At 42.5% G+C, this 25755-nt stretch overlaps 1 protein-coding gene across 2 annotated transcripts in view; it reads right to left on the minus strand.

The window, feature by feature from the left end:
• KCNJ6 (potassium inwardly rectifying channel subfamily J member 6) overlaps positions 1 to 25755 on the minus strand; it is a 172092-nt gene that overhangs the window by 95259 nt on the left and 51078 nt on the right. Inside the window, exon 2 of one of the 2 annotated variants that reach the window (XM_063180661.1) lies at positions 16956 to 17004. The exons of the other annotated variant lie outside the window; for it this stretch is intronic. Coding sequence (XP_063036731.1) covers positions 16956 to 16980 — 25 coding nt within the window. The 5' untranslated portion in view covers positions 16981 to 17004. The remainder of the gene's footprint in view (positions 1 to 16955; positions 17005 to 25755) is intronic. 2 annotated transcript variants of the gene reach the window in all.

Raw genomic sequence — 25755 nt, forward strand, 5'->3', positions numbered from 1 at the left:
CCCCCTTGTGCAGGATCCCTGCTGCAGCAGAGCCACAGCTGGCACTGCAGGAGGGCTGAGCCCCCCTGGGATGGGGCTGGGACACCGCCCTGACACACAGGGGACAGGGCATGGTCTCACTCTGGCAGTGCTGCTTTGTATTACTGCATTCTTATTTTATTTTATTTTTATTTTCTTCCCTAATAAAGAATTGTTATTCCTGTTCCCATATCTTTGCCTGAGAGCCCCTTAATTTCAAAATTATAATAATTCAGAGGGAGGGGGTTTACATTTTCCATTTCAGAGGAGGCTCCTGCCTTTCTTAGCACACACCTGGCTTTTCAAACCCAGACACACAGAGCTTCTCTGGGCACCCTGTGCCAGGGTCTCCTCACCCTCCCAGGGAAGCATTTTTATGTCACTGGTATATATCCTAACAAATCTTCACCCTGAATTCAGCCCATCACCACCTCCTCCAATCTAATCAAAGGTTGTGCAAGATCCACAAATATTTACACACCCCCAAATATATGCCTATATATGTGTGTTTGTACAGATCCATTTCAGACACTGAGGAATAACTTTGTGGCCATGGAAATTGCTTCCCTTTAAATGAAAAAACCACAGAACCAGGTCTTCAATTCCTAGTACATCAAATATTACCTCTCGTTATGCAGGAAGAGAATTGAGCAGATTATTAAAGCTTGAAATTACTGAGCTGTTTGTAGAAGTAGTTAGTGAATGTGGGCAATAATCTGTTGTTTAAAAAGCAAAATCCCCAAGGATCTGGAGTCCATGTGCTCAGTGTGCAGGCATGGGGTGTCTATCTAATAGATTAATATTTCACAGGCCAAGAGCAATTTGCATGACAGACTGTAAATTAGAATGGCTCCCAAACCAGCCAGTACAAATGGATTCTGAGCAGTGTGAATCAACAACAGACAGTTCTCTAGCAGCTTCCCCTCTGCTGGGGGCTCAAAAAAGCTCAAACACCACATCTGTCGTGCTGTTGTCACCTTGGGAATGTCTGATAAGACACATCCCTCCCACATCTTTGTTCTCGTCAATTCTTTGACATTTTTTGTTGAAAATCCTGGCACGGAAATGTACATTCCTGTGTGGAAAATTCAGCTCCTCCCTGTCTCTGCTTAAGAAAATAAAATTTTTTATATACAGGTGTGCAGCTGGCATTTATTTGAGCACTGTGGCCTCAGAGCCATGATCAGTGGTGATCATGGAGAGACACACTGTGGATGAAGGTTTCCAAAGGGACACCAACTCTCTGTTTTCCTGTGTCCCACCTACAATTCACTGGAGCTGCCCTTCTCAAAGTGCTCCTGCTCAGTTTGGTAATGGTATCTTTAATTTGTTTGTTCTCATCAAGGAGTCCATGAATCCCTCCTATGCTTTTGTAGATCTGTAAAGAGTTTTCTGTGCTTTTCTCTTGCTGATCTTCAGCTCCTGTGCTTTTCTGCTTGTATCTCATTTCTAAGCACTTTTTATTTTCTTCTTTTTCTTTGTTTGCTTTACAAACTCGTGTTCATTCCCAATGATTCTACATCCTTCTTCTATGATAGGATGAATCTTTTTGTCATTTATTTTGTGTGAGTTATTATTACAAAAACTGTTTTCCCCTCAAAAAAAAACCCAACCAAAACCAAAACACCACAAAACCAATTAAAAATCCCAATAGCTCCACTCTCATCAGCCTGATCCCTCTGTTCCAATAATCATGGAATCCCAGAATGGTTAGAGATTATTCACCTTAGAGATTATTCACTTTAGAGATTATTCAGTTCCACCCCTGCCATGGCAGGGACACCTTCCACTGTCCCAGGCTGCTCCAGCCCCAATGTCCAACCTGGCCTTGGGCATTTCCAGGGATGTGGAATCCACAACTTCCCTCTACTTTTGTCCCTGTTCATTATCCCTCACCCCAAAGCCTGATGGTTTTGAACAGTGAGTGGTTCAAGGCCATACTTCTATTACCTGTATTTTCAAATAAATGTGGATTTGAGGAGGTTATCCATGTGAAAATAGCATATTAAGATTCTCACCTTTCTCTTCCCTCCTTGCAACTTTTCTCTGTTTCTGTTGGACTGTAATTAATTCTCTGAATTTTAGCTTAATTTCTTTCAGGTCTATCTGTCAGCTGAATATTAATATGCCTGATAAAGGATTTTTTTACTCTCCTCCTCTCTTCCAAACCTCTCTCTTGTCTTCATTCCCAGCTCTGGCTGTTGGTGTGAACAGAGGGCTCTGTTATTTATGTCTCAACAGCACTTCACCATTTCAGCATCATCTTTAATTCCTCTGCTTTCCCTCACTCTTTCACTGCTTGCTTGGGTGTTCTTGTATTTCTTCTCTATCTGATCACATCCCTGGGACTGCTGTAATGCAAACACAGTGTGACACACAGAGAGTGAAGCACAGTCTGCAAGGCTGCTGCCAAGATATTCCTTTCCTGCCTCTCTCATCCCTCTCCACTCTTCCCTGCCCCAAAGTGGTTCCCACCTTTTTCTGCCTGTATTATTTTTTTTCTGTGAAGTTTCTTCTGCCTTTCAGAACTTTCACGAGGAATCAGATCCTGCTTTTAGACCTGCTCTTTTCTCCTCTGCCTCTTCCCCTGCACCTTTTACAAGTGTTTTCCCTCAGGAAAAGTACCATCCTAGGGAATCTCCAGGTCCCTGAATTACACATTTTGTGCTTTTCCTTGTGAGAGTGAACCCTCTGCTGCAAGAGCTGCATTCATGGCTTGCCACAGTATTGTGACCGTGTTCACAGGGGTCTTGGGATGAGGGAAGAGATGAGGATTTGACTCCATGTTTCAGAAGGCTTGATTTATTATTTTATGATATATATTATATTAAAACTATAGTAGAAGAATAGAAGAAAGGATTTCATCAGAAGGCTAGCAAAGAATAGAAAAAGAAAGAATGATAACAAAGGCTCTGTCTCGGACAGAGAGTCCGAGCCAGCTGACTGTGATTGTCCATTAATTAGAAACAACCACATGAGACCAATCCCAGATGCACCTGCTGCATTCCACAGCAGCAGATAACCATTGTTTACATTTTGTTCCTGAGGCCTCTTAGCTTCTCAGGAGGAAAAATCCTAAAGAAAGGATTTTTCATAAAAGATGTCAGTAACAACAGTTACAGATGGTGTGATTGATATCCTAAAAAATATAAAACTCTGATGGATGAGTGGCATGGAAAGGAGGAGGACAGGGTGGCTGGGAAATGAAGTGTCCCCAAGGACAGTCACAGCTGCCTGGTCAGTCTCAGTGAACAGGTTCTTTCTAAGCTTCAAGGCAAACACTATGGGTTTATCAGTGCATTTCTGTGCATAAGAGGAGTGCAGAAGAGGAAGAAACAAAGCAGCCTTTTATTTTTTTAAACTCTGCAGCAATCCATAGATGCTAGGCTGAGATGGGCTAATATTAAAAAGAAAGCGCATTGTCGCACTCTTCCCACACCTCTGAGCTACAGACTGAGCCCTCCAGAAGAGACAGCACTCCCTAACATCTGACTGGAGCACATTGGCTCTCCCTGTGCCAAGAGGAGGATGGAAATGGTATCAACACCTTGCTTTAAAAACGCTGTGAGCAAAGATTAACAAAAAAAAAAAACTCCCCCCAAAAAAACAGAACAGAAGAAGGCGGCTTATATTTGGAGCTCAAATTGTGATTTACACTGACAATTTCAGTGGTAGGCAGTTTCACTGCTTTACTTTTTAAATTTTTAAAATTCATTTTTGAGGTTTTTACCTCTTAGCTGTCCCTGAGGCTCTTAATTACCTGGAGCACAGCAAAGTGCCAGCAGCTCTGGCAGCACTGCCCATTCTCCCTTTCCCATCTCTAAAGCAAGATCTGCTCAGAAAGTATGAGATAAAATCCATAAAATAAATCCTTCCTTCCTTCCTTCCTTCCTTCCTTCCTTCCTTCCTTCCTTCCTTCCTTCCTTCCTTCCTTCCTTCCTTCCTTCCTTCCTTCCTTCCTTCCTTCCTTCCTTCCTTCCTTCCTTCCTTCCTTCCTTCCTTCCTTCCTTCCTTCCTTCCTTCCTTCCTTCCTTCCTTCCTTCCTTCCTTCCTTCCTTCCTTCCTTCCTTCCTTCCTTCCTTCCTTCCTTCCTTCCTTCCTTCCTTCCTTCCTTCCTTCCTTCCTTCCTTCCTTCCTTCCTTCCTTCCTTCCTTCCTTCCTTCCTTCCTTCCTTCCCCTTTTCCTTCCTTCCCCTTTCCTTTCCCCTTCTTTTTCCCTTCCTTCCCTTTTCCCTTTTCCCTTTCCCAGTTTCCCCATTCCCCTCGCTCCTCACTGTTCCACATCCCATTGTGATTCCTCACCACTCACAAATCCCAGTCCTTCCCCAGATCCTCCCCCCAGCACATTCTGCTGTTTCAGTTCCCCAACATCCCTGGCTATATTTAGCCAATTTGTCTAACTGAGTAGGGGAAAAAAAAAATCCTTTACTTTCTGTAGGGAATACCAGCAAAGCAGCAAATATTGCCATGGCAACGAGCCTCTCAATCCATCAGGCTCCTGCAGTATCTAATACATAATCTGGAAGGCAGGGACTGGCGTGGAAAAATGAACATAACATATTGGCACTTCAGGATTTAATATCCCTTCCCTGTGACCTTAATTAGCTCACCTTATTTGGGGTAATTATCCAGTTTTGGAGAGAAACTTCTCTTTTATTTGGCTTTCCCGAGGAAAGCCAATGTGTGATCTGCCTTCATTAAAATGCAACTTTTGACTTTTTCCCCACAAACATGCCACAAAATGGGAGTTTCTATAGTAACACACAATGCAGGCTCAATTTGAAATTATAATCTTTTGATAAAAATGAGTTTCCCCCAGCCCCCTTCTCTATATATTTCCTTTTTCTTAAAAATTTGGTTTTGCCACTCTGCTTTACCTCTTCTCTGTTCCTATGGAAGTTTGGAAAGAGTTTCTTAAAATGAAAAAGCACTGCTGAACTTAAAATTACACATTCCACCCCTCATTTTCATTTGTACATTATACATTTTATATAAGTTGGTAACTTTTTCAACTCGTCTTATTCTTCAATTATTAAATTTGTTTGCTGTGACTGTTTTATCCCATGGGAAAAAGAGAAGTGCACTGCAAGGATTGTTAGAAAAGCCTTATGAAGTTAGTGATAGGCCTTGGATTTTTAATCTGTTTTTGTTAAGATAAATTTTATAATGGGATCTGTTTATCACTCAATTAAAAAATTTAAAAAGAAATTAATCCCTGACCAGCTTCAATAACATTTAAGAAGCATTTCCAGGCATTCTGCTGCTGAGTGGGAAGATGCAGATCCATAAAATCTTTTGTCAAGGCATTGGAAGTGGAATTGGGAGGGAAGGGGAACAGAAGGATTTGATTGGAGCTGGGGTGCCCAAAATAGGAGCTTGCAGGAGTGAAATGTTTCATGGAGAGCCAACCTGGCCCTAAAGTTTTCCAGGAAATCCACAACTTTTCTGGATAAACTCTTGTTCCCTGATACACGTGACAAGCAATCAGTGAGGTCACACCTCACTGGGATTTACCCACTCAAATTTATTGGGATAAAGAAATAATTTGGATAAAGAATAATTTAAATAAATTAAATAACTCTTGTTCCCTGATATACCTGACAAGCAATTAGATAGGTCACACCTCACTGGGATTTACCCACTCAGATTTATTGGGATAAAGAAATACTTTAGATGAAGAAAAAGTTAAATAAATTACATAACTTGTTCCCTGATACACGTGGCAAGCAATCAGTGAGGTCACACCTCACTGGGATTTACCCACTCAAATTTATTGGGATAAAGAAATAATTTGGATAAAGAATAATTTAAATAAATTAAATAACTCTTGTTCCCTGATATACCTGACAAGCAATTAGATAGGTCACACCTCACTGGGATTTACCCACTCAGATTTATTGGGATAAAGAAATACTTTAGCAGTGTTCATGAACCTCTCCCTTTCCTTTTCGTGTTACCATCATGGGCACCTGATCAAATTAGGAGGCAGAGAAACAGTAGGAGTTTTTCTGTTCACTTTCAGGGGGTTTGTATGGTGCTTTTCAAGATTTCACTTTGAAACATTACAGCCCAGCACACATGATTGAATGGATTCTAAAAATACACAGCCTTCACCCACAAATTAGTGCACCAGCATGAGTTACTTGTGCCTTAAATAGTAATACTCCCCTAAATAATAATGTTATCACCAAAAAGACACTCAACTGCATGCAAGAGCAATATGCCATAGAAAGCTAACTTAGCAGGAGGTCTGGAGATAGTTCTGTTCTGCTTTATTTAAAAAAAAAAAAAAAAAAAAAGAAAATTTGCCAGTACACCATCCAGGAGATGTCAGAGGAAATTATTCTTTACCTGTCATTAAAAGAACTACTCAAACAATACTAAAACACAGAGCACAAGAAGAAATTTAAACTGCCACCCAAACTGTCAAGTGAAAGTATAGGTTTTAAACCTCAACAAAAAAAGTGCCATTTCTAAGGACAGGGAGTGATGTTGTTTGTTGTCCTTTGGTTTGCAGGTAGATGAGCAAATATTGCATGACACATGACATGACTTCATTGTGTAGGATCCCAGGAGAAACAGAGGAATCCTGTGATGTAGAGAGAGCAGGCTCAGCCTGACAATGATAAATATGTCAGACAGTGACAATCATTGTGTGATTTAGCTCTTGTGAATGAAGGAAAATGGTAATTGAAAGTGTCATGGTTTGGAAGCACAATCGTCTCCCCATCACTCATCCCGAGGCAGTGGGAGGAGAAGGCAGCTTCCCTTTGTTCCATGGGTGAAGTGGGAGCTGCCTGGAGCCATGGAGGGACACCTGGAGTCAGGCAGGGGGGTCAGATCTGACCTCCCAGATCCTGGAATCTCAGAGTCCTTAAAGCTGGAGAAGTCTTCCAATGTCACAGAGTGCCAGCTGTGCCCCATGGGCACCTTGTCCCCAGCCCAGAGCACTCAGTGCCACCTCCAGGGGACACCTGCAGGGATGGGCACTGCAAAGCTCCCTGGGCAGCCCCTGCCAAGGCCTGAGCTCCCTTTCCATGGGCAAATTGCTGCTGCTGTCCCAGCTGAGCCTGCCCTGGCCCAGCCTGAGGCCGCTCCCTCTGCTCCTGTCCCTGTTCCCTGGCAGCAGAGCCCGACCCCCCCGGCTGTGCCCTCCTGGCAGGGACTTGTGCAGAGCCACGAGGGCCCCTGAGCCTCCTTTGCTCCAGCCTCAGCCCCTGCCAGCTCCCTTGTTGGAATTCAGGACACCCCACCCTGGCTGTCCTGAGCAGCCAAGACCCCTGCCAGGGGGCTCAGAGACCCTGGCTGTCACAGACATCTTTTATGAAAAATCCTTTCCTTAGGTTTTTTCCTCCTGAGAAGCTGGGAGGTCTCAGGAACAAAATGTAAACAATGGTTATCTGCTGCTGTGGAATGCAACAGGTGCATCTGGGATTGGTCTCATGGGGTTGTTTCTAATTAATGGCCAATCACAGTCAGCTGGCTTGGACAGAGAGCCGAGCCACAAGCCTTTTTTATCATTCTTTCTTATTCTATTCTTAGCCAGCCTTCTGATGAAATCCTTTCTTCTATTCTTTTAGTATAGTTTTAATATAATATATATAATAAATTAATAAATCAGCCTTCTGAAACATGGAGTCAGATCCTTGTCTCTTCCCTCATCCTCACACCCCTGTGAATGCCGTCACACCTGGCACAGAGCCCAAGGTGCCCCTGTGGTTTGATTATGACCCGTGGAGCAAATTACCAACCTTAGATGAAGATCTGCAAGCCACAGACAGTTTAAGTAGAATGATAGTGAATTTATCATGGGGTGAAAAAGTAGATTTTGGAGTTTTTAGAATGGGGGTTCAGGGGGGCAAGATGGAGGGATCTGGGTGTGTCCAGCCTTTCTCCTTCTTCTTCTTCTTGGCCTCCATCTTCTGCTCTGATGTTGGCACTTTTAGATTGGTTTAGAGTAGAAGCTCACTGTCTAACATAGGTGATAGGTATTGGGAAGTAATTGTAAATATTGTACATGTTGTTTTTAGTATAAAAAGATAACACTACCCTGGGGGCAGGCAGAGTGCCTGGACTGTCTTGCTGAATGGACCTTGGCTGGACAGGAGAAAATATTTCATACATAAGGAACAATAAACAACCTTGAGAATGAGAACTGAAGAGTTTTGACTCCTTCTTTGACCACCAGACTGGAAAAAGAGACTTCAAAAGAGACTTTCTAATGTACCTCGGGGTCACTGTGACCAGCTAGAGACCCTGCCCAGCTCCCTCAGCCCCTCCTGGGGCTCCAGCCCCATCCCAGCTCCATTCCCTGCCCTGGACATGCTCCAGATCCTTAAAATCTGAAGTGACTTCAGCTTTCAATATTAAATTTCTGCACAATCCTCTCCTGCACTGAGGATTTGAGGTGCCTCAGCACCTCAGTGGGGCCAGGAGAATTTCACCTGTCTGAGGGACTTCACCACCGCCTGTGTCTGCCCTGAAGGAACACAGGGTTTCATTTTGGATGAACTTTTCTGTTTTGCACTATTTTTCTTACAGGTATGTGCATTAATAAATGTACTTATGGAGGGTGAGGATGATAAAGTGGGGGGAGTTCAGCAAAGAACAGCCAGGACTGCAGGCTCTGGGTGCTGATTTGGATTATAAAATCTAACAGGCTGATTAGAGAGAGGTTCTGCAAGCTGGCAAATGTTTGAAGAAGGGAGATAGGGGAATTATTTAGGAAGAAAGAGCAATCTCTCATTACATGGCAGAATTTCAGTGCAGTGCCAACAGTGAGGATCAGCAGGTGAGCACAGCTGTGTCCTCCTTTTCCTGCAGAGAGAGAAGGCTGTGAGACACTCCTGGGCAGGAACAGCGAAGGGAGCAGTGCTGAAATCAGGTATTGACTGATTTGGAGGAGCCGAGCAGCCCCATTGCCCAACCCCAGCCATCCCTGGCTCTGAAAACACTGCTGGGCTCCCTAGAAGGGGACAGATCTTGCAGGTCTCCGCCTCTTCTTGGTTTATATTTTAACAGCTCTCTCACTGTGGGGAATGACTCTCACTGGAGTCTTTCTGCTTTTCTCCTCCATGTAGTTCAAGATATTTTATGGTGAAAGGAATAGTGGTAAATAAAGTTAGAAGAGGCTGAGCTGTGAGTATGGGCAGTCACTCAGCAATAACACTTTGAATTAATGTGTTCTGTGCACACACTTCCAGGCATTATTTGCCTTTAATGTGGGTAATATTGTCCCTGTTATCCCCTGTCAAATGTTTGGAGAGCAATAAAAGCAGGTGAAAAATACAGGGAGAACATAGTCCAGCTTCAGGGATTAATTTAATACCTGATTAAAAGGCAATTAAAAGACATCTGTCCAAAACACCCCGAAAAAACCTTTCTCTCATTGTTTATATTGGAAAGTGCACCTGGGCCCTTATTCCAATGAAGTTGGACATTTCTCTTTCACATCATAGTTTATCTTGCCATGCTCTATGATATTTTCCAGTCATCGATTCTGGACACCTTTGCAAACAATTTTCAAAGTCCAAGGTTTTAAAAATCCAATACTTTATGGTACTACTTGTTTAACAGCTGTCCTTGCACATCTCAAATGTTTTGTTTTTTCCCTGGTTTGTTTTTCCCTTAGCTGTTGACCAGCATTCTTGACTGTCCCTCACATTCTATTTCCTAGAACTAAAATCCATTACGGTCTTTTCTCTGCTTGATAAGGCTGATGCAGCACAGAAAGGTTTCTACAGCTTTCAGAAACATTGATCCTTTTTTTCACCCTTGAATTTGACTCATCTGCTCTCTGTGGAGACAATTGATTAGACATTTTTAATGAGTTTTTTTACCCTGAGTGAGTGTGAAACCCCTGCTCTCTACAGGTGGAAGCTGCACTTCCAGCACTGCCCAATGTTCACCTCTCCAGCTGAAGGAGTTGGTTGGCATCTCTAGAAAATTTAAGTGGATGTTAAATAAAATGTAGAAAAAGTTCTGCATTAGAAGAGCATTAAAATGATGAAACCAAACTCCAAATAGAATCATGGAATGGTTTGGGCAGGGAAAGACCTCAAAGCTCCTGCCATGCCACCCCTGCCATGGGCAGGGACACCTTCCACTGTGCCAGGCTGCTCCAAGCTGGATTTGAACACTTCCAGGGATAGTTAAGGGGCAATTCTCCCTGGCCCACAATTGAACACACACTTATTATTTGGGTACGATGAGAAATTGATGTCTCAGTAGAGGCTTAAACCACTTAATTGACATTTTTGAACAAGGTTCTCAAAATATGGTTCTTAAAATCTGAAGTGACTTCAGCATTCATTATTAAATTTCTGCACATGCTTAAATTAATTATAATTTCCAACCTCCCAGGCATATATTTGTCCTCTGAAGAAAATTTCATTCCCAAGTGAATCTCATACCACAACTCATCCACAGTCACAACTTTTCCCTTCAGAAGGTATTGGTGCAACAGGATCATGGATTGGGATTGTAGAGAACAGTGCCCTGGGAAGCTGGGAAAGTATTTTATCTAAAAGTGCTTTATCTTTGTACCTAAACAACTTTGATGCAGCAGGGAATGAAATCCCACCTTGTCCTGGGAAGGTTGGGACTGGAAAACCCAGCTTGACTCTGCTGTGGGCCACAGGAATGCAAAGAACATTGAGAATTTTGAAATAGTGGCAGCCTTACTGCAGCCTCTATTTTAGAAGTGGGTGATTTAGCAATGGGTGACCTGGAGCTAATAAAAAGAAAGGAAAATATATATAAAAGTGGAAGGAACACGAAATACTTTATTTCAAGGAGAAGTCCAGTGTAGCTTATATGCAATCACTGTTCCTAACTAGAAATCCAGAAATTTTTACTTCATTCATAATTCAGCTCTTGGTTATCTCATCCCTGAGATTTGGAATTTAATTTTCACAAAGATTTTTAGCTTAGCCAAGGAATATTAGCAGTGCTATCAAAATTTAATATGTTTTTGAAAAACCCAAGCTTCTGGAATCAAATGACTTTGTGAGACTCTTGGTTTTCATTTGGGGAAAAAAATCAACCAATTTTTTGTCCTTCACACTTGCAGAGAAAAGGTAAAGATAAGACCCTTAAAAGCTCAGAGAATGCCAAGAAAATGCTCTTCACAATATTATATACCCAGGACTGGAAAAGCTGTCACTCATCTTCCTGCCTAAGACAAGTTTCCTTTGTTAATTATTGCATAAATAAGTTCACAGCTCTTCTAGGCCCCTGTCAGTGCATCACTGAGACAATCAAATTCTTCCTGTCCTGCATAATGAATTCCCGCTTTAAAATTTCATTCTTTCCTCAAACCTGACCTTTCCCTCAAAGAATAAACTGTTTTTTCATTTAATAACAGCAGTGTTCTTTCTGTACTTTTGACTGTATGCATCAGCTGATTTCCGCTGAAACAAGCAAAACCACAACAATAATAAAATCATACATATTCTGGTTACTTGTAATTCAAATTTGACCAAAGATTTAGGGAGCTAAGTTGGAAATAAATGTTATCAACCTACTTAAACAGTATTGAATCAACAATAATTAGATGTATCACTTCCATCTGTAGCTTAATATTAGGGACAAAACTTCTCTGGTAATAACTGTAACAACAGAACATGAGATAAGGAAAATGCACATTGTGGGAAAACCAGCCTTCCTAATCTGCACTTGGCACAATTAAAAAAAAAGGAAAACCAGAGGATATCTGGATATTTTCAAAATAAATGACTCCCTCAAGCACGGGCAAATGTCTTTTTTGAATAAGTTTTCCAAGTGTTTGGGAGTTTTTGCTGCTGAATTTTGCACTTTGTAACAAATGGGTGGCACTTGATTACCAGTGCAAAATGTTGAACTGGAAGTTTGTCCTAAGAAATGCTTTCTGAGAGTGAATAATCAGGGCTCTGGAGTGAGGGGATGAAAGGCTTGAGGATCAGCTCAGAGAAAAAACAATTTTATCTCATTTGCTTCTCCCTGTTTTGCTGCTTTGGAATGTGGCTGGAGATTGTTTACCAACAGGTTTGATTGGCTTCTGGGGAATTATTTCTACTTAATGACCAATCACCATCAGCTGTGTTGGACTCTGAGGAGTCAGTCACGAGTTTTTATTATTCATTCTTGTTAAGCCTTCTGATGTATCCTTTCTCTTTCTTTAATATAGTTTTAGTATAGCATAATGTAATGTAATGCAATGTAATGTAATGTAATGTAATGTTATAATATGAGATTATATGATATAATATACTATAATATCACGTTACATTATTATATTATATTATATTATATTATATTATATTATATTATATTATATTATATTATATTATATTATATTATATTATATTATATTATATTATATTATATTATATTATATTATATTATATTATATTATATTAATATATTATAATATAAGATGATGTTATGTTATTATAATTAATATATTATATTATTATATATAATATATCATCCCTGGCACGTGTAAATTTGGAAATGCTGGGACTTTCAAGTAACTCAAAGCAGAAACATTTTTTCTCTTTATAAATTCTCCCTACAAGTCTGAGAGAGCAATGGGGACACTTCAGGCTCAGACACTGAAGACAAGAAAAAGAAACCTTTAGGGAAAAGCACTTCATGGTAAACCAGCTCTCTCCTGGGGTTTGTCTGCTCCTGAAATTCCTTCAAGTTGGTTTATATTCTTTCTACCCTCTCTGAGTAAAATTTGTGGTATGCATAGTTCAGAAGATTTTATCTGGAGTCATCTGAGGTCTCAGTATTCGTCATTGGGAAATACATCCACGGCCATTTGGAGCTCACATTTTTGTAACAAATGAAGGAAGAACCTTATTTTAAAGCAGCTCTGGTGCCTCTGGCTGTGCTCAGGCAGGTGTGTGTGTGTGTGGAGTGGCTGGGCAGCAGAGCAGACAGAGCTGGTCCCTGCTCAGTCCCTGCTGGGGGAGCAGGTCTGAGCTGGATGTCAGTGCCAGACACCCATCCTGCCCCTTTCCCATCCCTTCCCATCCTGGAGCAGCTTCCCTCTGCTCATGGCACACCAGATCCCCATTTCTGCAAAGCTGAGAACTCTGACAGCCTCAAAATTACCTTTCTTAAATACACCAACATATTTGGCTACTCACTAGACACCTTGTAGTGCTCATTCCATAAACCATTCCCAGTGAGGATCATTCCTGAGGACTGGAGAGTTCTCTAATGGATGTTTCTCTAAATAATTTTTTTATTTATTTTTTTTATTTGATTCCTTCCTCTGCTGTTAAATATTTGCTCTTCTACCTTTCCTGCTGGGATTTAGCCATTTGTAGGCCTGGTGATGGCCTGGTGATGGCATTTGGGTTAAAAATGATCACTGGGGCATGGGGAGCTCGAGAACAACAGGGAAAGAAGAAAACAAAAGTTGCAAGGAAAATAATTTCATTCTTGGCTTCCTGGATGTGCTCAGCTTTTAAGTATTCTGAGGTTATATGAGGAAAATTGACTAATTCAAGCTATAAAGAAATTTTAAAATGCATATGGATTTTCAGGCATTATAAAGGAATTCTTGGACAGTTCCCTGGGGCTCAGTGTAATTGTGGTGGCTTTCTATTAATTCTGTGCAAGAGTTGTAAAAGAATAACTTGAGGCAAAGAGTGGTGCTGTTTGGTATTCATTTCTGCTTCTGTATCAGCTCTTAGGGACTATCCTGAAAAATTTAGCAGAACATTTCTTGCTAGTTTGTACTTTAACTGTTGTATTAAAATGATTTTCCCCCTCACTTTTTTTTTTTTTTTTTTTTTAACTTTCAAGGAAAACAGATCTCAAGTACAGGGCTCTGTCATGATACCTCATCTCTTTCCATCACCACAAAAGTTCTGTGGAAAGAGGACAGAAACAAACAACAATGCATTTTCTTTTCCTTACCAATGTTCCCTTCAACGTGACAGAGCCTCTGAGGATGGAAATGCAAAATGTGACAAAAATACAGACTTATTCCTGCTGGCAAAAAAAACCCCAAAAAACAAAAAACAAAAACCAAAAACAAACAAACAAAAAAGACCAGCCTTGGAGCAACCTCTGCATCAGTGTTCCCTCTTGGTGGTGGTGTGATGTGAATCTCAGGTCCAGGGGCTTTGATTAGTGCAGAAACATCCAGAAAATCTTTCTGGAGGAGAAGGGGCAGTGAGCAGTGCTTGGCAACTTCAGCAGGGTGTTCTGAGAGAGAGAGAAAATGCACAGCAGTGCAGGGAAGGGGATTGATTTTTCCTGGGGCTGTGCAAAGAACAGAGGGAAGAGAGGAGAGCAGCTCTTGGGTGAAACAGGAAGGCAAGTAATAATTCTGTTATATTGGTACCATCACCAAGCCATTTCTCCAGGTCTCTGAAACCCTCTCAGGCCTTGAATGCCCTTCTTGATTTTCTCAGTTCCAAGAAAAAGGTCCTGCAGTCCAAGTCAGAGGTCCATTTATCTCATTTTACTCTGCACCAGCTTTAAAATAAGAATTTTATTTACACCTTGCAACACTGTCTAGGATTTATTAAAAGTATTTTAAAATGCCTTGAAATGATCTGAAAATTTCATAAAAGCTTTGCATGAAATATGAAAAAATCCTCACACAAGGCAGCAGTAAACCCTTTAAGCATCATTCTGTCTCAAAGTCAAGTCAGATAAAATAATTGGCAGGACAAACACAGTGAAAGAACTGCACAGGGCATTTTTGGGGTTTGATCCCAATCAGTTACAAAGTGTTCTGGGCCTCTCCTCTGGCTCCTCAGAGCACTCAGAGGTCTGATTGCTTTCCCCTAACACTTTTTGGCAATATTCCTTCACCTTGTTTCAGAAGGATTGTGCAAAGTCCAGCCACTCCGTAATGACCAGGGGAGATATTATTTATCTGCTCCCACCTTTGATAAGAGGTTCCTCCTTTGGACATAATTACACATCAATCCAACATCCAGCAGCACCTGATGGGGGTCTGGGATGCTTCTAGGGGTGATGCTGGACATCCACAGGGATTAAAGGGATTAAATATTAAATTGTATTACACTAATAGTAAATTACATACTAAAGAGATACTACACTAAAGAATATTATACCAAAGAATACTAAAGAAAAATCTGTGAGTGTCTGAGACAGCCAGGACACAGCTTTGACCCAGCTGGCCAAGAAATCAAAACAATCCTCACCAGTGTCCAATTAACAAATCACTTTGGGTAAACAACCCCCAGAACACATTCCACACGTGCAAAAACAACAGGAGCAGTGAATGGAGATAAGAATTGTTTTCTCTTCTTCTCTGAGTTTCTCACTGCCTTTCCCAGGAAAAATCCTGGGTGAGAGTTGTGTCTGCTGCTCTCTGCGAAGAGAGCTGTGGCCACAGTGGCACTGTGTCCTTTTCTGGGCCTTGCTAAATTGTAATTTTGTGATTTCCTCTGTTATCACCCCGGCTTGGCTGCACCATGGAGAAATACTTATATTTATTTATATATGTATTTATACTGTATATATATACTGCAGAAATATAAAATGAGAGAATTCCAGAATAATTTGGGTTGGAAGGGACCTTAAAACTCATCCAAGGACACTTTCCACTGTCCCAGGCTGCTCCAGCCCCAGTGTCCAGCCTGGCCTTGGGCACTGCCAGGGATCCAGGGGCAGCCCCAGCTGCTCTGGGAATTCCATCCCAGCCCTGCCCACCACCCCTGGGAGAAGGGTTGGAACAAGAAGATCTTTGAAATCTCCCAGGCCTGCTGCACCTTTTTGTGGGACTGGCTGTTTCTGATATTGAAATAATTTTTTATAGTTTGTAGTGGTGGCTCTGTCCTGCAATGACACAGGTAAGGAGATACAGGGAATGATTTCAAGAGGTAAAAAAATGATTTGGGAGAGTAAAAAGTCAGGGAAGTGCTGCCCTAGGAACAAGCTTTCTGTACAGAAGCAGAAAAAAGTAACTGGAAAGAAATTTCTGAGATTAACAAGTTGTGCATATCTGTGTTTCTGTCTTTCTGTAGTCTCTGGTTAAGCAGAGTGAAATATTTCTCCCTTTTGAGTCCCATTTAAGCTTCCATGAGCTTTGGAGCTGATAAACTTTGGGTAAGAGGCAGTGGTCTACCAGGATTTCACCCTAAATGGTCTCCAGATTTTGTCCACAAATAAATTATCCAGCCTGAATCCCTCTGCTACAAAAGCTTACAGCCACTACTCCATTACCTAGATCCAAAATATGGCAAAAATGCAAAGTACTTATTGCTGGGCACACATTTAAGACAATACAAATCAGGATTTCACCCTAAATGGTCTCCAGATTGTGTCCACTAATGAATTATCCAGCCTGAATCCCTCTGCTACAAAAGCTTACAGCCACTACTCCATTACCTAGATCCTAAAATATGGCAAAAATACAAAGTATTCATTGCTGGGCACACATTTAAGACAACACAAACCTCTCACAAACCAGAGAAACCAATGGAAAGCTTTCCAGATACATCTCTGGCCACAATTCCTGCTGGCTGAATGTGGCACAGGCAACAATCCCGAATAATTGCACTGGATTTAGAGTGACCTTCTGTAAGCTTGTAAAGGAACACATGAATCAAGTAAATTAAGCACTTATTAAATCCACAATTAGTTACATTCTATTTAAAAAACCCCCTCAGGCTTACAAAGTCAAACAGGGAGCAGGTTCTTTGCTGGATTTAAGCCCGAATAGATGTGATTTAAGCAGTGCATGAAGAAAATAGCAGCCCTTGTTCTGGGGATTCCTATTTTCTTTTGCTTTTTTTTTTTTTTTTTTTTTTAGGAGTGGAATGATTTATGATGAATTTGGGAGTGAAGGCAGGGCTGAATGAGATCCCTGGATGCAAGCACTGCGTTCTGGGTTTGTGGCTTTATGAGAGGGAAGGGGACAGATGGAAAAAGAAAGTGGTTGAACTTCCTATTTGTACTCACTCATCGACTCTGTCAATTTGGCCATCTCTGTTTCTCTTTGGGGCTTCTCCTGGGGGAACAGACAAAATGAAAAACAAATATATATATATATATATATGTAATAGAGAAATAGAAATACACCTGAGTGCAAGTGGCAATGTGAGGGGAGGACATTCAGCCATTATATATTTCTATTTTATTTAGGGATTTAACTTCACTCCTAAATAGCCTGAACCTCTGTGGGCTTTTTGTTTTTTCCTTGTAATCTCTCAATTTTTCCTACTATGAAGTGTGAAGCTTGTATTTATTTATCTGTGTGTATCTAGCTGGAGAAATTGAAATTATTCAATCAAAGTGATAACAGAGGAGGAAACCCTCCCCAGTTTTTCACTCTCTGCTAACATACTCCAGTGTGTTGGGCCTTCCTGACAAAAGAGCAACCCACAAACCTCTTACACTGCAGGAAAAAAGCACTTATTTGGAAAGAAATAGATTTTCTATGGGAGCTGGAGTGTGTGGTGTGGCACTGGGCTGATGCTGAGATGAACTGAGATAATTGAGAGACTCCCAAGCAAACCTGCTGGTCTTTGTCTCTTGTTCCTTGCATTATTTTCTTTTAATTTAATTTTTTTTCCATTTCAGACATTTGTAGCTGAGACAGAGGCTTGGTCACACAAGAGCCCTTGAGTTTGGTGAAAATCCAATGTCCAAAGCACAGCTCAGCCACAGCAGTGGAGGCTGGGCCCAGTCTCCCGATTTCAGAGCCAAGGTTTGGGCTGACTGAAAACTGCAAAGCCCTTGAAACTCCAATGAAGTGGTTTTGAGAGGATGTGGTGGGGCTGTTGTGACCCCTCTGTGACTCCTCACCTCCCCACCCTTCCACCTGTGTCAAGGCTGTGACAGTGGCTCTCCTGGGCCATGGGTGAGAAAATCTCAGCTCTTTTTTCCTCAAAAAACCTCAGTAAGGAAGAAAATTTCCACAAAAATATGACTTTATTGGGCAGTATCCCCAAACAGAAGCTCCTTATCTCAGCTCTGGGACAAGGGGCAGGGTTTTGGTGACCTTCAGGAGCTGCTGGAGTGGCTGGGACAGGAGTCAGTGTGGTGACATCTCCCTTTGACTGGGTCTGTGCTAACAACGGCACCAGGGAAAGGCACAGGTTGAGAATTCAGAGAATTCAGAGAATTCAGAGAATTCACAGAATTCACAAAATTCACAGAATGACCAGGTTGGAAGAGACCTCCAAGACCATCGAGTCCAGCCCAGCCCCAAAAGCCCAACTGAACCCTGGCCCCCAGTGCCACATCCAGGCTTTGTTAAACACACCCAGGGATGGGGACTCCACCACCTCCCCGGGCAGCCATTCCAGAACTTTCTCACCCTGGCTGCAAAAACCTTTTCCCTGCTCTCCACCCTGTATTTCCCTTGGTGCAGCTCGAGGCTGTGTGCTCTGGGTGTGTCAGTGCTGCTGCAGACAGAGCCCAGCCCCAGGTGAGCACAGGCACCTTTCAGGAGCTGTGCAGAGTGATGGGGGCAGCCCTGAGTCTCCTTTTCTCCAGGCTGAGCACCCCCAGCTCCCTCAGGGCTTCCTCACAGGGTTTGTGTTCCATTTGCAACGAATTGTCCCTGCCAGGTGCTATTTGGCAGGACAAATGTGATTTTCCAAGGCCCTTTGGGTGTGACAGGAGCAGACCCTGCTGCAGGGGTGTCAGGCTGCTCAAGGGCAGGATCATTTCCTAACTCCAGAGGAGCTGAGGTCTGTCCACCTCTACTTCAGAATTCCAGAATCCCTGAGCTTGGAAAAGCTCTGCAAGGTCACTGAGGCCAAGATCAGCCCAATGCCCACCTTGTGCCCAGCCCAGAGCACTCAGTGCCACCTCCAGGGCACACCTGCAGGGATGGGGACTCCAAAGCTCCCTGGGCAGCCCCTGCCAAGGCCTGAGCTCCCTTTCCATGGGCAAATTGCTGCTGCTGTCCCAGCTGAGCCTGCCCTGGCCCAGCCTGAGGCCGCTCCCTCTGCTCCTGTCCCTGTTCCCTGGCAGCAGAGCCCGACCCCCCCGGCTGTGCCCTCCTGGCAGGGACTTGTGCAGAGCCACGAGGGCCCCTGAGCCTCCTTTGCTCCAGCCTCAGCCCCTTCCAGCTCCTCAGGGATTCTGCAGCCCCTTCCAGCTCCTCAGGGATTCTGCAGCCCCTTCCAGCTCCCTCAGGGATTCTGCAGCCCCTTCCCAGCTCCCTCAGGGATTCTGCAGCCCCTTCCCAGCTCCCTCAGCCCCATCCCAGCTCCCTCAGCTTCCCCTCACAGCCTCTCCTCTCTCCTAAATACCTTATCCCAGTCCTGACTTTATCCGGCACAAAAACCTCAAGAAATATTTTTTACACCAAACAATCCACTACTTGCACTTCACAAAGCTAGACTTCTACTGAAAAAAAAGAAAAAGGCTCAAATGTCACAGTAATAGGAGCTAATGGCATTCATGAAACAAGCAGATAATGCTTCAGAACTGCATTCATGCGCCGCTGAGAGCATTTTATATGAAAAGAGAGGTTTAAGGTTATGTCCTGGATCTTAGTGAGGACAATGCCCTAAGCCATGCTGATAATGTAGAATCCAGCATCAGATTCATGCTTTGCTATGAAAGCAAAAAAAAAAAAAAAAAAAAGGAAGAAAGAAGTAGCAAAAGAGTGTAGTTTTTTTTACGAAAAAAAGGGTCCTCTATGAAAGTTTTTTTTTTTTTTGCATGACATTAATCATCAAAGGAAAGAACAGCACTCTGAAAACCATCAGGAATTTGTGTCTGTGGTGATTTATAATGTGACCTTAAAACACCTCCTTTTGCTACAGAACTCAGACTTTATCAGCACTGAGCAGTTGGGAAAGATCAATTTGAGCCCTGGAGATGGAGGGCTGGATTTATTACACTAATAACAAATTGATATTAAATATTATTACTTTTCTCTGGCTTATTATGAAATACATTTTACTAATGATGAAGTCTCATGACAAAGGAGACTTGAATGGCATTTCATTTTAAAGTAAAATTATATTATTAAATATAAAAGTATATTATTAAATATAATATCAAAGGACAAATTTAGAAGTTTTTGAGTTTATTTGACTTTTCTTAAAAGTCGAAGAAATCTCCAGGACTACTGAAGTTCTGGTCTTCCTTCTGTAGAAGATAAAAGTATGTTTGTATGCATCCAATTTCTGAATACTAAAAGTTTTGAAATTACATATAATTTCCAGATACTTTTATTGAAAAAAAATTAACCTTTGGTACTGTTATCAATGATTTTCAGACTCTATGAAATTATTGTATAAAATTTTGTCCTTTTCCCTTTTCCTAATGATCATAAGGATGTGCACACATACACTCATGAAGATCTGGAAATTAGGAAAATTTTTCCACTCATCTGTTTCTTCAAAATGGAATCTTTTAAGGGAGCTAGAACACCTCTAAGAAATTTGTTTTATGATGGCAGATGAAGAAGGAATTCCAACCTCTCTGACAGAATGAGTTCTAGAAGATTAACTTGGGGGAGAATCAAGCATTAAAACATACTTTTGTTCCTGATTTTAGCAGATGTGAGTTTGAACATGGGCTGACAGCAGAGTGAGATTTGCTGCCTTCAAAAAAAAGCCCCAAATCCAAACCACAAAACAAGACAACAAAAAAAGCAAACAACAAAACGAAACAAGATATAAAAAAAAGCAAACAACACCGTGTTTCATTTCAGGACAGGAGTTGCCTTTAAGGGCTGACTGTTGTATTTCCTCTGGAGATTGCTGGGTAAACAAGAATTGCCACCTCAGAAAACACATCAAGAAAAGGAGGACTCGTTTTTTATCTCTCCCAGCACAGTGATGCTCCTATTTCAGGTTTTTCATAGCTCTGTAGTCAGCACAGAGTGATTTCTGCAGGGAATTTTGAATCCATGGGGCTCTTGCTGCCAGTGCCTGCTCTGAGGTGAGGAACCCAAATCTTCCCCAAACTCAGAGGAGCAGCAGAGCCAGACCCTGCTCCTGTTGTGTGTGGATGTCTCACATGGTTACTGACTTCTGGGTGCCTAAAAAGCAGCAAATTCTGCTTTTCATGCTTGAAATGATGTGAACTTTCCAAATTGCCAGTAATAGGCAATGTTGTGGTGCAAGGAGGGATGTGTGAAATTTAAATTAAGTGAAGCATCATAACTTCAACTAGCAAAAAGAGCCATTTAAAATTCTGCTTTTTACTTTTTGCATTGTTTGTGAGGTCTTTCATTCAATTGAGGATGTAAGAAAGAAGATGCAAACTTGATTTCTAGTGTTTTCTTTCTTTTTTTAAAGCTATTTCCTTTCTATCAACTTCCTTCAAACCAAAGAGTGGTTGCCCAGTCCTACAATTTCTGAGGTTTTGATGTCCTGCCTTGCACTGAATTTAATCTCAAATTATTGTCATGCTGTTGCAACATTTATGGGCTTAAAGGGACAGCACAGAAAGCGAGGCCCTCACGTCACTCTTTCCCTTCTCAGCCAAAGAAAATCAGGAACTTTTGGATAAAACTCTCCTTGTCTGACAGCCTGTGCTGCAGAGTCTGCCATGCTTCTGTCAGAGGGGTACAAGAAGACGTCAGGAGTGCCAACCAGGCAGCACAAAAATAACATTTTCAATGTCAAGCAGGAGAAGATTGAATCAAATTCCAGATGGGAATCAAAACATTGAGTTGCCAGGTCACTTGTCTCATAATGGAATATTCTTGGACAGGACAGTGGATGAAATCCTTGTGATTTTTCTAGTGGAAGGACAAGGGCACATCCTGAAACTCCCTCTCCAGTGGCTGTTGGCTTCAGCTGGCATTGATTAATGAGATCATTATATTTATTTTCACAGGGTCACAGGATGGGTCAGGCTGGAAGGGACCACAGAGGGTCCCTGGTGCCACCTCCCCGCTCCAGCAGGGCCATCCCAGAGCACAGGGCACAGGGCTGGGTCCAGGTGGCTCTGGAATGTCCCCAGGAGGAGCCCCCAGAGCCCCTCTGGGCTCTGCTCAGGGCTGGGCACTGCCCAGGGCAGAAGTTGTGCCTCCTGTGAGGGGAATTGCTGGGCTCAGGCCCTGCCCGTGGCTCTGGGGCCATTGCTGGGCCTGGAGCAGAGCCTGGGCCTGCTCTGAGCTCTGCACACAGGGACAGACACAGGGACAGCCAGGGACAGACACAGGGACAGACACAGGGACAGACACAGGGACAGCCAGAGACAGACACAGGGACAGACACAGGGACAGACACAGGGACAGGCACAGGGACCGACACAGGGACAGACAGGGACAGACACAGGGACAGCCACAAGGACAGACACAGGGACAGACACAGGCCCAGGCAGGCCCAGGCAGGGCTCAGCCCCTCTCTCTCCCTGGGGCTCCTCTCCAGGCTGAGCAGCCCCAGCTCCCTCAGCCTTTCCTGGGCACGGAGCTGCTCCAGGCCCTTGCTCAGCTCCAGGAGCTCCTGGCCCTGCTGTGCTGAGGAGCCAGAGCTGGGCACAGCAGCCAGAGGTGCCCCCAGGGCTGGGCACAGGGGCAGGGTCAGCCCTCACCTGCTGGCAGGGCCCATCCCAATGACCCCAGGGCACTGTGCTGGCCCAGGGACAGCTCGGTGTCCCTCAGGACTCCCATGCTTCTCCAGCAGGTCACCCCCAGCCTGTGCTGGTGCCTGGAGTTATTTATTCCCAGGTGCAGAACCCTGATTTTGCCCTGGTTGAGGTTCAGACAGTTCTCTGCCCATCTCTCCAGCCTGTCACAGTCCCTCTGAAGGTTTTTCTTTGTCTCCTGCATGGCTAAAACATCTCTCGTACTTCTGAAGTGCTGACGTTCACCAACACACCAGGAATCTGCTGAGGTAATCCAAAACTTTGGCTCAAATTTCTGACAGTATTTCATCAGCTGTGGATCAGAGCTTACATCCATTATATCCATTACACATCATTTTCTGAAGCTTTCTTACTTTTGAAGTAGCAAATCCCTGATAATTCAATTGACACATCCTTGAAGGCAATAGCTCCCCAATCACTAAGTACAAATTCAATGAGCAAGAAGCAAAGAAGAACCTTTTTGGAAATTTTAGCTTGGAGTAATCTGTCTTGGGATATCTTCAATTACTTTTCAAACTACATGAAAATGGTTTCATGTTGGAAACATTATTAAGTGAGAATAATAGAATTTAATTTTATGGAGTGTCTTTCCTCCTCGTGACATCTCCAAATGCTTTGCAGTAATGAATTAGACGCAGGTTCTGGGGAGATGGTGTGTAGGCAAATGCAGCTCTCATTATGTGCTATTCATTCCAGCAATAGCCTACACTCAGTTCTCAAAAGCAGGGCTTATTTTAGGTGGAGAGGGATTGTTGGAAGGAGCCGGAGCTCTTCCTTTGGAAAAATGCCGTAGGAACTTCCATTTCTATCTGCAAACATATCCAACAAAGGGGAAAAAAAATAGCTTAATAGCCCATCTTTAGGGCCTTGAACAATGAGATATTCTGTGTTATTGCATTATTTTACTATTACTAGAATTCAGGCTTCATGCAAGGCCTGCCTAAGCCTGTGGGAGTTGCTTTTTCTTCCTCCCCATCCCAAAATAAGAAATTATTTACATCTTGTTTATTTTCCTTTTCTGTCTTGCCTGTCCCAAGAAAGGAGGTTGGTCCCAACTGCATTTTTTTTTCTGGTTTTCCAAAATTAAGTGTTAGGGCAGGGCCTATAAAGAAATTTTCATGCAGGCCCCAGCACTGTGTGATCTCCAGCAAATTGGCTTCATCCTCAGCCTCAAAGCTGAGCACTAATCTGCACTCCCTTGCAGTGATCCCAGCACTTGAATGGCTCAGAATGTGTTTTATAGGAATATCCTGTGCTTGGCACAAGAGGTGATTTCAATTTGCATCAGCTGGAATGAGCTTAAAATACAATATTTGAATAGATGGAGTGAGCAGAGTTCAAGGAGGGAGTGCCTGAGCTGGGTTCAGCAGGGTTATGGAGCAGCAGGGGTGACTTGGGCTCATTAATGTGTTCAGACCTCATAAAACACTCTCAGGAGCTCTAAGATGTCTTACATGGAGGAAATTTGCATTAGCAGCAGGAGGAACTGAATTTATTTCCCTGGGTTCTAGAATTGAGAGGATTTTTTACATTTCTCATAATTTTTGGTGAACTTACTCATCATTCACACTTGGTCTGTGAAATAGGGATGGGAAAATCTCTGGTTTTTTCCAAGCAGAAAATCAAGCAGCAGTTCTAGAGGAGCTCGTCAGGTCCCCTCAGACTCAAGGGACAAAGCTCACAGAATTGTGGGTTAAAGCCATTGCAAATGCAGCGTTATTCTCTAAGTAGGAGGAACAAATATTCACATATTAAACAGTGGGGATGGTGTGTGGTGGTTCTGAGTGTAGGAAATCCTTTTAGGAGCAGAATCAGCAGATTAATGTTACTATCTGCTGTGCAGTAAACAGGAACAGTTACTAGTGCTCTTGTATCTGCCAGACCATAAATAAATAAAACAAAAATTGAACAAGATAAGGAGAAAAGAAAAAGAGCATTTGCAGGAGAGAGAATATTCATATCTTTGAAAAAAAAGAGCGAGAGAGAGAGAGACAGACTTTATGGTTTTGACATTTGAAGTAAGATCTAAGCTGTAGCAAGTCTCAGGCTTTCAGTTTTACTTAACCTGAAGAACTTCACAATTTTAGGCTATAAAATTCTATTGCAGAGAACATGAAACTGAAAACTTATTAAAAAACCTTGCCTTTGGCAGTGAAACCTCAGAGCTGCAGGAATTTGAGTATCCTTAACTCACAGGGGTGACAGTGTCAGGAGATGCAGATCATTTTAGCAACAATTCTGGCTTAGGTTAATAAAATAAATAAATTTGGATACCTACAGGAGCAAAGTGGGGGCAAAGCAATGTTGTGGTGTGATTACATGATTAAAGGCAGTTACATTTTCTTAGTTCCTTTGCTCTAGAGGCTGAATTTTCCTCTCCCACTACAAAAATCCCACAGGGAGTCAAAAGATTTATTTGATTCCCTCAGACTCCAGTAAAAAAATACATCTATTCCAAGACAACGACTGAACACCATGAGAGCTTCCACTCCTGTGTTTTCCAGCCAACAAGCTGCGTGTTCTGCCTGCTTTTGAGAAGCTCAGCTTGGATGTTCTGACAAATTATGGATGCAGGTAATTGCAGTGGAGGATTTCAGTCTTCCAGCCAGCGTTTCCTGCCTGCACTGTGAAATTCAGCCAGTGTAAGTTCTCCCTGGAAATCAAGGAGAATATCCTGGCAACAAAGTGAGGCAGGGATGCTTACACTGAGAAGGTTTGAAAGCTTTTTACTTAGGCTTGGACAAACCAGCATAAATTACATCTCAGCAAAAGGTCTTCAAGGCAGAGTGGATAATCTTGTGTGTGCTCTGCCATGGAAATCTGCAGGCTGCAGGTGGGGTGGCTGTGAGCAGTTAATGCATGCTGAAAAGCTCTATTTTCAGGGGAAATGTTCTTACCAATGCACAGACCTTTGGATCAAACTCTTAAGAAACTGCTGTTTTTCTTTTTAGGCCATAAATCATGAATATATTCTGAATTGTAATAGGAGAAATGTAAGTTACCTTGAGATAATAGCAGCTACTCTGTTTTAAAAAAAAATAGTTGGTAGAAACCCAAAAGAGGAGATTCTCTATAGAAAAGAGACTTAAAATGCTTATCCAATCTTTTCAGCTGTTAATAATGCATATGTAGGGTTTTTTATGGGCTCATTGCTTCTCTTCCCCCCAAAGGGAAAATCTCAACTGGTTGCTTGTAT

This window comes from Melospiza melodia, chromosome 2 (assembly GCF_035770615.1).
Source record: "Melospiza melodia melodia isolate bMelMel2 chromosome 2, bMelMel2.pri, whole genome shotgun sequence".
Lineage (NCBI taxonomy): Eukaryota > Metazoa > Chordata > Aves > Passeriformes > Passerellidae > Melospiza > Melospiza melodia.